Consider the following 13,470-nt stretch of genomic DNA (forward strand, 5'->3'; position numbering starts at 1 on the left):
AACTCATCATAATTGCAGTTCCATCATGATGGGGCAGACCTGCTGAACATCTGGAATGTGAATCAAACAGTCCATATGTACCTGATCTGTCCCGAAAAACTGCAATGCATTCTGGACTCACAATAAGTAAAGCATGGTTAACATTTTCTGACAAACACTCCAGTTGGGTGGCAAGGGGCAAACCCAGTCCTCCTTGATGTAGCAGGTGACCCACTCTGACATTTTCTGCGTGTACATTATACATACATCTGTCTGTCAGTACCTGTTTCGGCATTTCTTCGACTGTGAGGTGGTCATCAACGAATGTGCCATCCAATAAGAGCTGCTGTTTAATACCAATGTAAAGTGCATTTCCTTTTTGAAGCACTGTGTCAAGTGACATTGTTTCAAGCTGTACTCCCTCATTGTGGTAAGCCAAAAAAGTAAGAGCCATGCATGTGCACTGGTGACCACGGGAAAAAGTACTGTATCTCTTGTCTGCCTGGGAATGTGTCGCTCTCACTGACTGGGTGGGTAGACCACTGACGCTGCTGTTCATAGCTGAATGCTGTAATGACAAAGAAAAGTATAATTTTTATAGTCCTATTTCTTTTGCTACTGACAATTTTAAAGTTATACACGTCATAATCAATCAAAACCATTTAAATGACCATTAACATCTTTTGTACTTAACCGCAGTTGACATTTCACTATGTGTACTAGGGTTGGGGCCATTCATGGACTGAAATGAAAATGTATGGTGAATTCCAATTCACTTTTTGCAATTAATGTACAGTTCTATGTCTCATTTACTTACGTTTCATTAACTATTTTTCATGTATTCCATTGTATTTATAAGGCACTGTGATTAAAATTCCAATGTATGTTACTACATATAATCACAAACATATGCTCAAACAGCAAGAAATAGAAATTGGTGTTCACTGAATTGAATTGCACTTCCTGACAGTCCAATTTAATTGTAATACACTTTCCTGTTGTTAAATTCTACTTCCAATTGCATTTTCTTATGTAAATTGAAATTGTTGAGCTCATTCCTGAATCGACCGCAACCCTAGTGTACAGGAAGCATGCAAATTACCTGGCTGCTGAGGTCCAGCATGCTGTCCAGTAGGATGGTGGATGAATCAGCACCAGTGTCCTTCATTAGCACCACTCCTAACTAAAATGGAAATGGTTAGTAAAGGAAGGACATAGTAAATATGTACATTTGTGCTATTGATTCTCTCTGTGATACACATGTACATGAGTCACATTTGACATTTCAAATTTGAGTTGCTGGGATGTGATTTAAATAGTGAAACCAAAATTCTTAAACATAGGCATATTCACTGCGCTATCCTCAGAAAAAGAAAAGGCAACTATAAAGTTCAACATGCTGTCTGTTGCCCCTAGGATTATCTTTTTAACAGAGCATTACCGTAAATCCAATAACCATTAATAATTTGTGTAGTTTTGAAACATTTGACATTTTAATGTGTGTGTACAGTGTATGAAAACTACCTGGCTGATGTGATCCAGTGTGCCATTCTCTGGTGGCACAGCAGGTGACTCAGCACCAACGCCCTTCAACGGCACTCGTCCTGGCTTGCGAGGTGTTGGCCTGGTCAACTCCCTCGCTGTCACGTCCTCCTAAAATTAAAGTAATTAGTGAACGGTATGGAAAGGACAGAGTAAATATATGTACTTTTGTTCCTTTGACTCTGTGGAATTGTCATGTTGTGTGCATGCACATGTGTATAATCACATTTGATGTTTCACATTTCAACCGCTTTGAATGTGATTCAAAGAGTCAAACCACAATGCTTAAACCTAGGCTCTTTGACTGTGCTTCCCTCAGAGAAAAAGTAGACAACTCTAAAGTTAATGTACTATACGGTGCTACTATGATTATCTGGAAAATACAACAACTGCATTTGCAGTGCACCATGTGCATTAAATTTAAACAAGGAAGAACTACCAGTATCATTGCATTTGAAATGCAGAAAACAATTTAAAATAATCATCCCTAATCGTAGTTATTAACTAGTCAAACTATGACACACCTGCTCCTCCTCCAGTGTCTTCTTGGACGCAGCAGGTCTCCGCCGATGGTCCACCGTAGATGTCTAAGAAATGACAAAGCATAACAAAGATTGTTGCCGCCAAGAGGAACATTCAGAGAAGTGAGCTGTGTGTTGCCCCTATGATTAAGTTCTTAAGACAGCATTACCATTAATCCATTAGCAATGTTTGTACTTGCGAAACATTTGACATTTCAAAAACTATGACACACCTGCTCCTCCTCCAGTGTCTTCTTGGACGCAGCAGGTCTCCGCCGATGGTCCACCGTAGATGTCTAAGAAATGACAAAGCATAACAAAGATTGTTGCCGCCAAGAGGAACATTCAGAGAAGTGAGCTGTGTGTTGCCCCTATGATTAAGTTCTTAAGACAGCATTACCATTAATCCATTAGCAATGTTTGTACTTGCGAAACATTTGACATTTCAAAAACTATGACACACCTGCTCCTCCTCCAGTGTCTTCTTGGACGCAGCAGGTCTCCGCCGATGGTCCACCGTAGACGTCTAAGAAATGACAAAGCATAACAAAGATTGTTGCCGCCAAGAGGAACATTCAGAGAAGTGAGCTGTGTGTTGCCCCTATGATTAAGTTCTTAAGACAGCATTACCATTAATGCATTAGCAATATTTGTACTTACGAAACATTTGACATTTTAAAAACTATGACACACCTGCTCCTCCTCCAGTGTCGTCTTGGATGCAGCAGGTCTCCGCCGATGGTCCACCGTAGACTTCTAAGAAATGACAAAGCATAACAAAGATTGTTGCCGCCAAGAGGAACATTTAGAGAAGTGAGCTGTGTGTTGCCCCTATGATTAAGTTCTTAAGACAGCATTACCATTAATGCATTAGCAATGTTTGTACTTACGAAACATTTGACATTTTAAAAACTATGACACACCTTCTCCTCTTCCCATCTCTTCTTGGAAGCAGCACGTCTCCGCTGATGTTCCATGGTAGATGTTAAATCACAAAGAAAAATAAACATTTTCTTCTACCATTTGTTAGTGTTTTTTGCACTAAAAACCGGCAGGATTAGCATTGTTTAAATGCTGTTGTGTAAGCAACCTGAAAATATCTTGTGACTGTTACACAAACATAAATAAATTTAATCCAAATTACCTTCCTGCTCTTCGTACCACCTGTGGATTCCAAAGCGCCAGATGCTGGAACAAAGCGGTCCATCTTCTCCTGAACTGCAGGGCTGAACCACACTGGATTTAGGGGGATGGAACACTCCAACAGGTTTCCCTGTCAAGTAAAATTTCACAGAGATGAGAAATATATTTTTTTTTTATATATATATATATATATATATATATATATATATATATATATATATATATATATATATATGACATAAGCATGCACAATTTATTTGTCATATGTAGTGTTAAGAGAAAACACACCTGCTGGCCAGCCATCCTCCTACTCTCCTGAGTGTGTTCACCCTGCACGCGCTGCCTCTTCTATTGTGATTAAAAAACAAAGTTTTGTTGGAGAAGTACTGATCAAACATCCCGTAAAAAATAGGCCACCAAGTTACAGCATGCATCCATTACCTGCTGAACAAGCGTCCAGTCGAACGGGTTGGAAGCACGTGGCACAGTCACCTCGCCAACCACAACCAACTTGGGGGAGACTCGTCTGACCACTGGTGGTGAAGTCTTCAGGATAGCTGGTGCCTTAGAAGGAGCCGCCTGCAATTCAAAGAGTTTGTTTAGGCTCCATAGACCGCAATGTGGTTGCATATAAGCTGCAATGCATGTAATGGACCATCATTACCACAACCAAATTGGGGGGCACTGGTCTCTCCACTGGTGGTGAAGTCCTCGGAGAGGCCGGTGCATCTGGAGTAGCTGCCTGTAGTTGCAAAGAGGCAGCATCCCAGAGCAACCATGTAAGGATCTCCATCCCTACATTGTCACTTAGGTGCACCTGCCAGACATAGTCACACGTAAACAAATGTAGACATTGACAGTAAATCTTCATTAGCATTTTTACAGCAACATGTTTTACGTACGCCATCTTTGCACCACAGCTCCAGGCGACTCAGCGGGAAGTGTTCAGCAACGGATAGGTACCGAATACCTAGAAGAAAAAGCAGTTCAACCATGAATCTTATTTCTAGCCAGCCTAGAATTTTGTAATACTGCACAGATAAAGTAGAAATGTGTAGCAAGAGAAGAAAATATTAATTTAATTTGAGATGAAATTAATTACGATTTACTGTGTGCTGAAGGACAAATGTCATTGCTCAACCAAGGAAATTTTAGACTGCAAAAACATGTTGATCGTTATGACAGAAACACTCGTGTGGCAAAAGAGTCACTTTTCCCCGAGTGAGGGGGTCTATTAACACAGGTAAACTGAGGAATCAAACAGGTGAACTTAGGTAGGGCTGGGGGCGCAGTGGTTTTGGCTGCAAATAAGGCTTTGGCAAAGGCGAGGGGTCCGTGAGGACTGGAGGGCAGGAACGGAAACAGGACAAAGGGACGCAGAGGTCAACAAGTGGCACCGACAGGCGTGGCTTGTAGAAACAGAACTCGAGCTGTGGGAAGAGAACAGAGAGAGCCGCTCGGCATGTGCCGAGCGGGACACAACAACAATACCTCGCCCCGTGTGTGGGGAGACAATCCTGTTTAAGGGATCCCACGCAGGTGCGGCTTGTTAGCCCTCATCCGCAAGGTGGTTTGGGATGTGGGTGTAACATTGATATTTCATTGACAGTAACAAAACAGCTCCCCAAATAATGGTAATAGCTGTCTTTTTAAACTTTTAAAGCAATTTTGTATTTTTGTTAAATAGTCTTCTGAAAAAGAGCAGTGTTTTGTACATACCCTCCTGAGCGGCCACACGATGGTACTCCTGGCGCAGGAGACGTTGCACTGCTTCATCCACGGTGAGACGTGTAGGGAAATCCAGAACAACCACCTGTATTTATTTAAAAAGAATAACAATCATTTAAGCAATATTTAATTCGCAAGATTTCAATGAACGAATGCATTGAAAAAAATAAAGAGTTACATTAGGCCAGCGGTTGCAGAGAGTGGTGAGCAGCCTCCTGAAGTCAGCTCCAGCCTCGGTGATGGTCCTGCTGGCGGTCAAGTTGTTGCTGGGTGCTAACACGCAGACTACCTCGGGTGTCCGAGGAAGAACTGCATGCAGCACCTCACGCCTCAACTCAGCCGCGCTCGCCCCTGGAGTCGACATCAACCCGAAGGAGAGTCGGCCCTGTGGCATGGTGACAAACCCATCTACGATCGCTCGCAAATGGGAGTCACCAACCAACAGAGCCAACTGCAAAAGGAAAAGCACAATACATGATTGAAAATGATCAGTCAATCGTGAAGAGCAAAATGTATGTAAAGAACAAAACAGAATTACCTTCTTCTCCGGGTCCTCGGCTGGAATAACCAACTTGTGGCTCCGTCCAGTCACACGAGATAGTGGCCACCGCCTCACCCGATGACGAAAGCCAGTCCCACGGCCTATTTAGAGACACACAGAAACCAAGATAAAACTTTCAATTCTTGGAGCAGTCAACGAAATGAACACACAAGCACTACATACGTGAAGAGAGGTATGATGCCATCTGCTGGGGTTCCTCTTGGAAGGCCGTGGAACGTGACACCTACAACAGGTTTTCATCAAAGGTTTTGATAAGTACAATGGCATCATGACACTGTAACAAAGTAAAATTACTAGCAGCCACTGTCATGAGAACAGAAGAAGACTTTTCTGATTTGTAGGTTAGATACCTCCTTGGTGACGTCATATGGGCAAATCGGACGATCTGCCAGGTCCAGCTTCCTCCATCTCTTCTTGGCAGCCTCTGAACGACTCCCTTTACGCGGCATCCTCTCTGGTGTAAACCTGTGAAATACACGAAAACTGGCAAGAACAAGGTTATCTCCACCCAAAGTGGATGGAGAGCAGACAAGCAGAAAAATGTAAAAAATGCAGTTATGGAACAACTTCTAGAAATATGTATATGTTTTTTGTAGGTAGTGTGTGTGTGTGTGTGTGTGTGTGTGTGTGGGCACGGGAGGTGTGGATGTGTGTGGGTATTTAAAATGACAGTTATTAATGGATGTGTGTTAAGGTTTTTTTTCTCTTTTTTGTGGTAATGTGCTGACTGCAATGTACTTGATGATCTGTGGTGATGCCAAAGCACAGCAGCTCTCACAGAATGAGGAACTGTAAAGAGAAGCAGAATAGATTGGTATTATTTGTACTGTAGAACATTACTTAAGAGGAAAAACTGTTTTAGCAAGAAACCCGAGTGCAATGAAATAGCCTACATTGTAGTTTCACATAGCCTGTTCGACATAGTTGATCAAACACAAAAGCCATTATTGTGAACTGCTAGTTTTATCCATAGTGCCCTGAATTTCTCTTCTCGACATGTGAGTTTATTTAGGAAACCATCTCAACACAAGGCGAAAGGTCAAACCATATGTATAGCAAGCCACGATGCAGCGTAGAATTTATTTTTGTGTTGCTGTGGCAGCCTCTCTGAAGTCTGAACTCTAATAACCACTGCACTATTGAAACTGACACGTCTTGAAAGTAACACTTAGGCAAATGAGAAATATAATTTAAAGAATTCATGTAATTAAATTAAAAGGTGTTGACACAGTAGTAGTTTAAGGATGTGCATAATTATGGAACCAGAGTATTATAAGTTTGTAGAGCAGTGTGTAGACTTTTTATATGAAATATATATCACAACATACTCTGCTAACATACTCGATTATTATTAATTATGGAATGACACTGAAAGGCCAGCAAAGCAGTCACAAACTCTGTCAGTTATACAGTGATGCCAACCACAGCATGACAATACCCTCACAGCACACAGAGCTATTAAATACTGACTTAGTTACCTGCCAAATGTAAGAATGCTTAGAGTATTTCATTCATTCATTAAGCAATGCAATTGTACAAAACTGCAGGAACATTCAATAAACTTCAATACAGAAATGCAAATCAATAAGGATTTTTTAAAAGACATTTACACATTTAGCAATACAAGTTTCTTGTAAGAAAATGACATTCAATACAAAGTACTTCATACATAGAATACACGTTCAATGTACTGATGTAGTAAGTCCTTTTATTGCACATTTCGCACCTCATTTAATTTCAGTTCATTTGCACAACACCCACTCATACACGTAAGGGATAATGTACAGGCAGCCGGTAGTTATCGCAGAAATAAGCCCCGACATTGTGATCAGTGTATCACACTGAAGGGGCTTATTTCGCGATAACTACCGGCTGCCTGTACATTATCCCGCTTATTACACGGCTACTTGCCACATAAGGAAAAAAACTGGACATGAATATGAATTTGAAACATGTTATTGGCATATTTGTTTTAAATTAACATTTTTAAACGGTAATCTTTGTTGGCCCGGAGGGATTTTAAACATACAAGTAGTACCGGCTATGCGTTATTACTTTGGAGCGGTTATTATTTGAAAAGAACGAACCTGCAAATGTCTCAACTGACCAATCAGAATCAAGCATTCCAGAGAGCCGTGTAATAAAACGAAATAACATGTCTGTGTCCAAAATCACACACTGCATTTCACATAATATGTGAATTAACCTTATCAAACCTAAGGTACTTTGAGCTATTTTTGTATTCCATTAGATTTAGGCTTATTATATTGTATGGACATAAGTTAGCAACATATGACTTATGGTTTTGTTTCCAGGCTGGGCTACTCAGATATATAATAATTTGATGTGTACATACAATATTATGGTTTTCATGAGGAGAAATCAGTCGCGAGTACAGTAAAATCCAGTTATAACGGACTTCAAGGGACTTGGCAAAGCAGTTCGTTATATGTAGGGTTGCTGTACGGCCAGAACAGAACTACAGGACACCATTTACTCCTGCCACACCCCAGCAGACAACCTTGTAGCATAGATTATTATATTTTACGTGTAGTAATCTAACTTTACCTGACCAGATGCATGACTATTAATAATCACCGGCACGTCAGGCGCCTTGTAGGCGGAGCTGCATGTCCGTTATAGCCGAACAAAACTACAGCTAAAAGCTGTATAATGGACATGCTTTAGGGGGAAAGCGGAGCCCCACGCGAACACGGGGAGAGCACGCAAGGTCCACACAGAAAGGCCAACCGAAGGATCGAACCGAGATCCTTCTCCGATAAACACTGCGCCACCGTGCAGCCGCAAACTACAGTTGAAAAGGTTAAATAAAAAAGCAGATGCTTACCAGCTCGACGTGTGACGTTTAGATAGTCAGGAAACTCGTAGCAATGCAATATGAAATCCAGTAGCTTTTGTCTCAACCAACCGCCAAAACCACCTGCAACTTCCAGAAAGATCTGGGAAGTTATATATGGTATGAATAAATCATTCGTATTGGACAATTCTTTTCATCCAACATCCAATCATATGTGAGTAGTGGCACATAGCAACGGCATAGCAACCACCTTGTATGCATGCAAGCGATTCTGGAAGTCTGGACCCAGTCTAAACGGGGCACATATGACTCAATGTGGGCGCGCATTAGGGGTGGGCGATATGGAGGAAAATATTATATCACAATGGGTTTATATTTAAATCACGATTTTATCAGGTTTTTAACATGAGTTTGTGACGATTTTTTTTACTTTTGTGCAAATGATTGAACAATGCAACCAAATTATTTCTAACTATAAAGCATTTAGGCACGCACGTCTTCAGGCTTCGTGTATACCCTCAAATCAACTTCCGGCTTTTGTATGCCTGTCATAAATCGGAACGACAACGCTATCATTTATAGTTTTAAATCTTTATGGTTTTATATATTTTAACAGTAGTGTCATACGCCTTTGTCAGAGATAACTTAATTCACCGTAAAATGGGTTTATTGTGTGTACCCTATTATTAAGTGTTAAATCTTAAAATATTCATTCACCCCAGAAATGCATGTCCCGTATGTTGAAATCTGTGTGCTTCTGTTACCATTACTGTCTTCTAATTGTATTTTTTATTTATCTATCCTTTGTTTAACTAGGAAGGTTCCATTGAGATACAATATCTCGTCTTCGAGGAAGTTCTAGCTAAGATGGCAGAAAATAAGAAAAGTAAGATAAAAGTTTCATGTATGAACATACATACAGAGATGATTAATATGAACACAAACTGAGAAACATAGAAATACTAAAGCTATACATACAAATTATATTTAACAATGACACTGTTGTTTAAGATCAGAGTTGAAGAGATTTTTAAACACAATCAGAGAAGGCAAGGAGTCTAAATTCAATATATTTTGCAATGTATTATATAAGCTGGATTATCTCAGTTCTGTGCGTGTGGTGGGAGGCTGAAAGAGAAGTGTAACTGATGAACGGGTACAGTATGTATTAGTGCAGAATGTGTTGGGTTGGGGCGGTGTGTGGGTGGGAGTTTGTGGGTTGGGGGAGCGTGTGTGTGAGTGCTACTTGGGATGTGTCTATGTGGGTGTTTGTGGGTAATGTAGGTAGGTGTTTGTTAGTGGGGGATGTGTGTGTGTCAGAGGATGGATAGGCGTAGGTAGCTAGTGGATAGGTTGATAGGTAGTTGCAAAGCATTGCTAGGCAGTAGCTAGGGTGTCGATAAGTCTTGCTAGGTGGTTACTAGGGTGCTGCTAGGCATTACTAGGTGGTCGCTATGGTGTTGCTAGGCTAAGATCTCAGTAGCTGGTTGCTAGGTGGTTGCTATGGTGTTGCTATGCATTTTTGGTGGTTGCTATGGTGTTGCTAGGTGGTTGCTAGCTGCTGCAAGGTGGTTGCTATGGCGTCAGAAGGCATTGCTATGGTCTCAGTAGCTGGTTGCTAGACATAGCTAAATGGTTGCTATGGTGTTGCTATGCATTTTTGGTGGTTGCTATGGTGTTGCTAGGTGGTTGCTAGCTGCTGCCAGGTGGTTGCTATGGCGTCAGAAGGCATTGCTATGGTCTCAGTAGCTGGTTGCTAGACATAGCTAAATGGTTGCTATGGTGTTGCTATGCATTTTTGGTGGTTGCTATGGTGTTGCTAGGTGGTTGCTAGCTGCTGCCAGGTGGTTGCTATGGCGTCAGAAGGCATTGCTATGGTCTCAGTAGCTGGTTGCTAGACATAGCTAAATGGTTGCTATGGTGTTGCTATGCATTTTTGGTGGTTGCTATGGTGTTGCTAGGTGGTTGCTAGCTGCTGCCAGGTGGTTGCTATGGCGTCAGAAGGCATTGCTATGGTCTCAGTAGCTGGTTGCTAGACATAGCTAAATGGTTGCTATGGTGTTGCTATGCATTTTTGGTGGTTGCTATGGTGTTGCTAGGTGGTTGCTAGCTGCTGCAAGGTGGTTGCTATGGCGTCAGAAGGCATTGCTATGGTCTCAGTAGCTGGTTGCTAGACATAGCTAAATGGTTGCTATGGTGTTGCTATGCATTTTTGGAGGTTGCTATGGTGTTGCTAGGTGGTTGCTAACTGCTGCAAGGTGGTTGCTATGGTGTCAGAAGGCGTTGCTATGATCTCAGTAGTTGGCTGCTAGCTGGTTGCTAGGTGTTGCTATACTTTTCTGGGTGGTTGCTATGGTGTTGCAATGCATTTCTAGGTGGTAGCTATGGTGTTGCTAGATGGTTGCTAGGTGCTGCAAGGTGGTTGCTATGGCGTCAGAAGGCATTGCTATGGTCTCAGTAGCTGGTTGCTAGATATAGCTAAATGGTTGCTATGGTGTTGCTATGCATTTTTTGGTGGTTGCTATGGTGTTGCTAGGTGGTTGCTAGCTGCTGCAAGGTGGTTGCTATGATGTCAGAAGGCATTGCTATGGTCTCAGTAGGTGGTTGCTAGGCATGGCTAGATGGTTGCTATGGTGTTGCTATGCAATTATAGGTGGTTGCTAAGGTGTTGCTAGGTGGCTGCTATGTTGTCAGAAGGTGTTGCTATGGTCTCTGTAGCTGGTTGCTAGGCATAGCTAGATGGTTGCTAAGGTGTTGCTATGAAATTGTAGTTAGTTGCTAAGGTGTTGCTAGGTGGTTGCTAGGCAGTTGCTAGTTGTTTGGTGATGAGGCCTGAGATGTAATACCAAGTCTTGTTGCTGTGGTATTAACACTGGCCAAGTGGCAAAACGTTGATTGAAATGCATTGAAGTCAATGGGAGAGAACGAGGGATGAAAGACGAGTGCTGGTCAAGATGGTGGTCTTAAGGTGTTGCATGATGAGGCCTAAGGTTGAATACCTAGTCTTGTTGCTGTGGTATGAACGCTGGCCGAGTGGGAAAACTGACAGAAATGCATTGAAGTCAATGGGAGAGAACGAGGGATGAAAGACGAGTGCGGGTCATGTTGGTTGACTTGCGGTGTTGGGGGACTAGGCCTGAGGTTGAATACTGAGTGTTATTGCTGTGGCATGAACACTGGCCGAGAGTATATTTGACTGAAATACATTGAAGTCAATGGGAGAGAACGAGGGATGAAAGACGAGTGCAGGTGAAGATGGTGGACTTGGGGTGTTGGGTGATGAGGCCTAAGGTTGAATTCCAAGTCTTGTTGCTGTGGCATTAACACTGGCCAAGTGGCAAAACTTTGACTGAAATACATTGAAGTCAATGGGAGAGAACGAGGGATGAAAGACGAGTGCAGGTGAAGATGGTGGACTTGGGGTGTTGGGTGAAGAGGCCTAAGGTTGAATTACAAGTCTTGTTGCTGTGGCATTAACACTGGCCAAGTGACAAAACTTTGACTGAAATGCATTGAAGTCAATGGGAGAGAACGAGGGATGAAAGACGAGTGCGGGTCAAGATGGTGGACTTGGGGTGTTGGGTGATGAGGCCTGAGGTTGAATTCCATGTCTTGTTGCTGTGGTATGAACGCTGGCCCAGTGGGAAAACTTTGACTGAAATGCATTGAAGTCAATGGGAGAGAACGAGGGATGAAAGACGAGTGCGGGTCAAGATGTTGGACTTGAGGTGTTGGGTGATGAGGCCTAAGGTTGATTACCGAGTCTTGTTGTTATGGTATGAATGCTGGCCGAGTGGTAAAATTATGACTGAAATGCATTGAAGTCAATGGTAGAGAACGAGAGATGAAAGACGAGTGCGGGTCAAGATAGTGGACTTGGGGTGTTGGGTGATGAGGCCTAAGGTTGAATACCAAGTCTTGTTGCTCTGGTATGAACGCTGGCCGAGTGGGACAACTTTGACTGAAATGCATTGAAGCCAATGGGCCATTCACTCCCATGAAAAAAGATGCGCCTTACTACTATTCACATGGCTAATGCTAGGTAAAAGTTAGCATGTAATGCATTCCTATGGGATTTTTAGTGTGTTTTAACGTGAATAATGTCGCCATGGTAACATATTCTGCGCAGAAAAGTAATAGCACACCTCACACAACCAAGGACTCACTTTTGATATATAGATTGCCTGGCTGCACGTTACAGTACGACCCGCATTAATTGCCGAAAATCTACGGAAGAATAATAATAATAACTAGAAACGAAAATTCCTGAAGAAATTTTGAGATGGGCCTATTCCGCTGACCTTGGAAGAGCTGGTGCTTTTACTTATTGATTTAATTATTTAGTCTTGTTGCTGTGGCAGTAGTATTGGCCAAATAATGAAACTTTGACAGAAATGCATTGAAGTCAATGTGAGAGAACGAGGGATGAAGGACGAGTGCGGGTCAGGATGGGGGTCTTAAGGTGTTGGGTGATGGTGCCTGAGGTTTAATACCGAGTCTTATTGTTGTGGCATAAACCCTGGCCGAGTAGGAAAACTTTGACTAAAATCTATTGAAGTCAATGGGAGAGAACGAGGGATGAAAGACGAGTGCGGGTCAAGATGGTGGACTTGGGGCGTTGGGTGATGAGGCCTGAGGTTGAATACTGAGTCTTGTTGCTGTAGTATGTACGCTGGCCCAGTGGGAAAACTTTGACTGAAATGCATTGAAGTCAATGGGAGAGAACGAGGGATGAAAGACGAGTGCGGGTCAAGATGTTGGACTTGTGGTGTTGGCTGATGAGGCCTAAGGTTGAATACCAAGTCTTGTTGCTCTGGTATGAACGCTGGCCGAGTGGGACAACTTTGACTGAAATGCATTGAAGCCAATGGGCCATTCACTCCCATGAAAAAAGATGCGCCTTACTACTATTCACTTGGCTAATGCTAGGTAAAAGTTAGCATTTAATGCATTCCTATGGGATTTTTAGTGTGTTTTAACGTAAATAATGTCGCCATGGTAACATATTCTGCGCAGAAAAGTAATAGCACACCTCACACAACCAAGGACTCACTTTTGATATATAGATTGCCTGGCTGCACGCTACGGTACGACCCGCATTAATTGCCGAAAATCTACGGAAGAATAATAATAATAACTAGAAACGAAAATTCCTGAAGAAATTTTGAGATGGGCCT

At 42.3% G+C, this 13,470-nt stretch overlaps 1 protein-coding gene and 1 long non-coding RNA gene across 2 annotated transcripts; both read right to left on the reverse strand.

Moving 5' to 3' along the window:
* Positions 1-289: 289 nt before the first annotated feature.
* On the reverse strand, positions 290-1,567 carry LOC140582701 (uncharacterized). The gene is made up of 3 exons (XR_011985518.1): positions 1,504-1,567; positions 1,082-1,162; positions 290-547 (listed from the first exon to the last, which is right to left on the reverse strand). It is a non-coding gene; the product is annotated as an uncharacterized lncRNA (long non-coding RNA).
* Positions 1,568-3,575: 2,008 nt separating this feature from the next.
* Positions 3,576-8,436, reverse strand: LOC140582759 (uncharacterized). The gene is made up of 9 exons (XM_072707072.1): positions 8,324-8,436; positions 5,826-6,264; positions 5,638-5,698; positions 5,452-5,555; positions 5,092-5,364; positions 4,905-4,998; positions 4,088-4,155; positions 3,850-4,002; positions 3,576-3,764 (listed from the first exon to the last, which is right to left on the reverse strand). Exons 2-9 carry the CDS (start codon positions 5,922-5,924, stop codon positions 3,576-3,578), a joined length of 1,041 nt encoding a protein of 346 aa, XP_072563173.1. The 5' UTR covers positions 5,925-6,264; positions 8,324-8,436.
* Positions 8,437-13,470: the final 5,034 nt, after the last annotated feature.

The sequence above is a fragment of the Paramormyrops kingsleyae genome, chromosome 25 (assembly GCF_048594095.1).
Source record: "Paramormyrops kingsleyae isolate MSU_618 chromosome 25, PKINGS_0.4, whole genome shotgun sequence".
Lineage (NCBI taxonomy): Eukaryota > Metazoa > Chordata > Actinopteri > Osteoglossiformes > Mormyridae > Paramormyrops > Paramormyrops kingsleyae.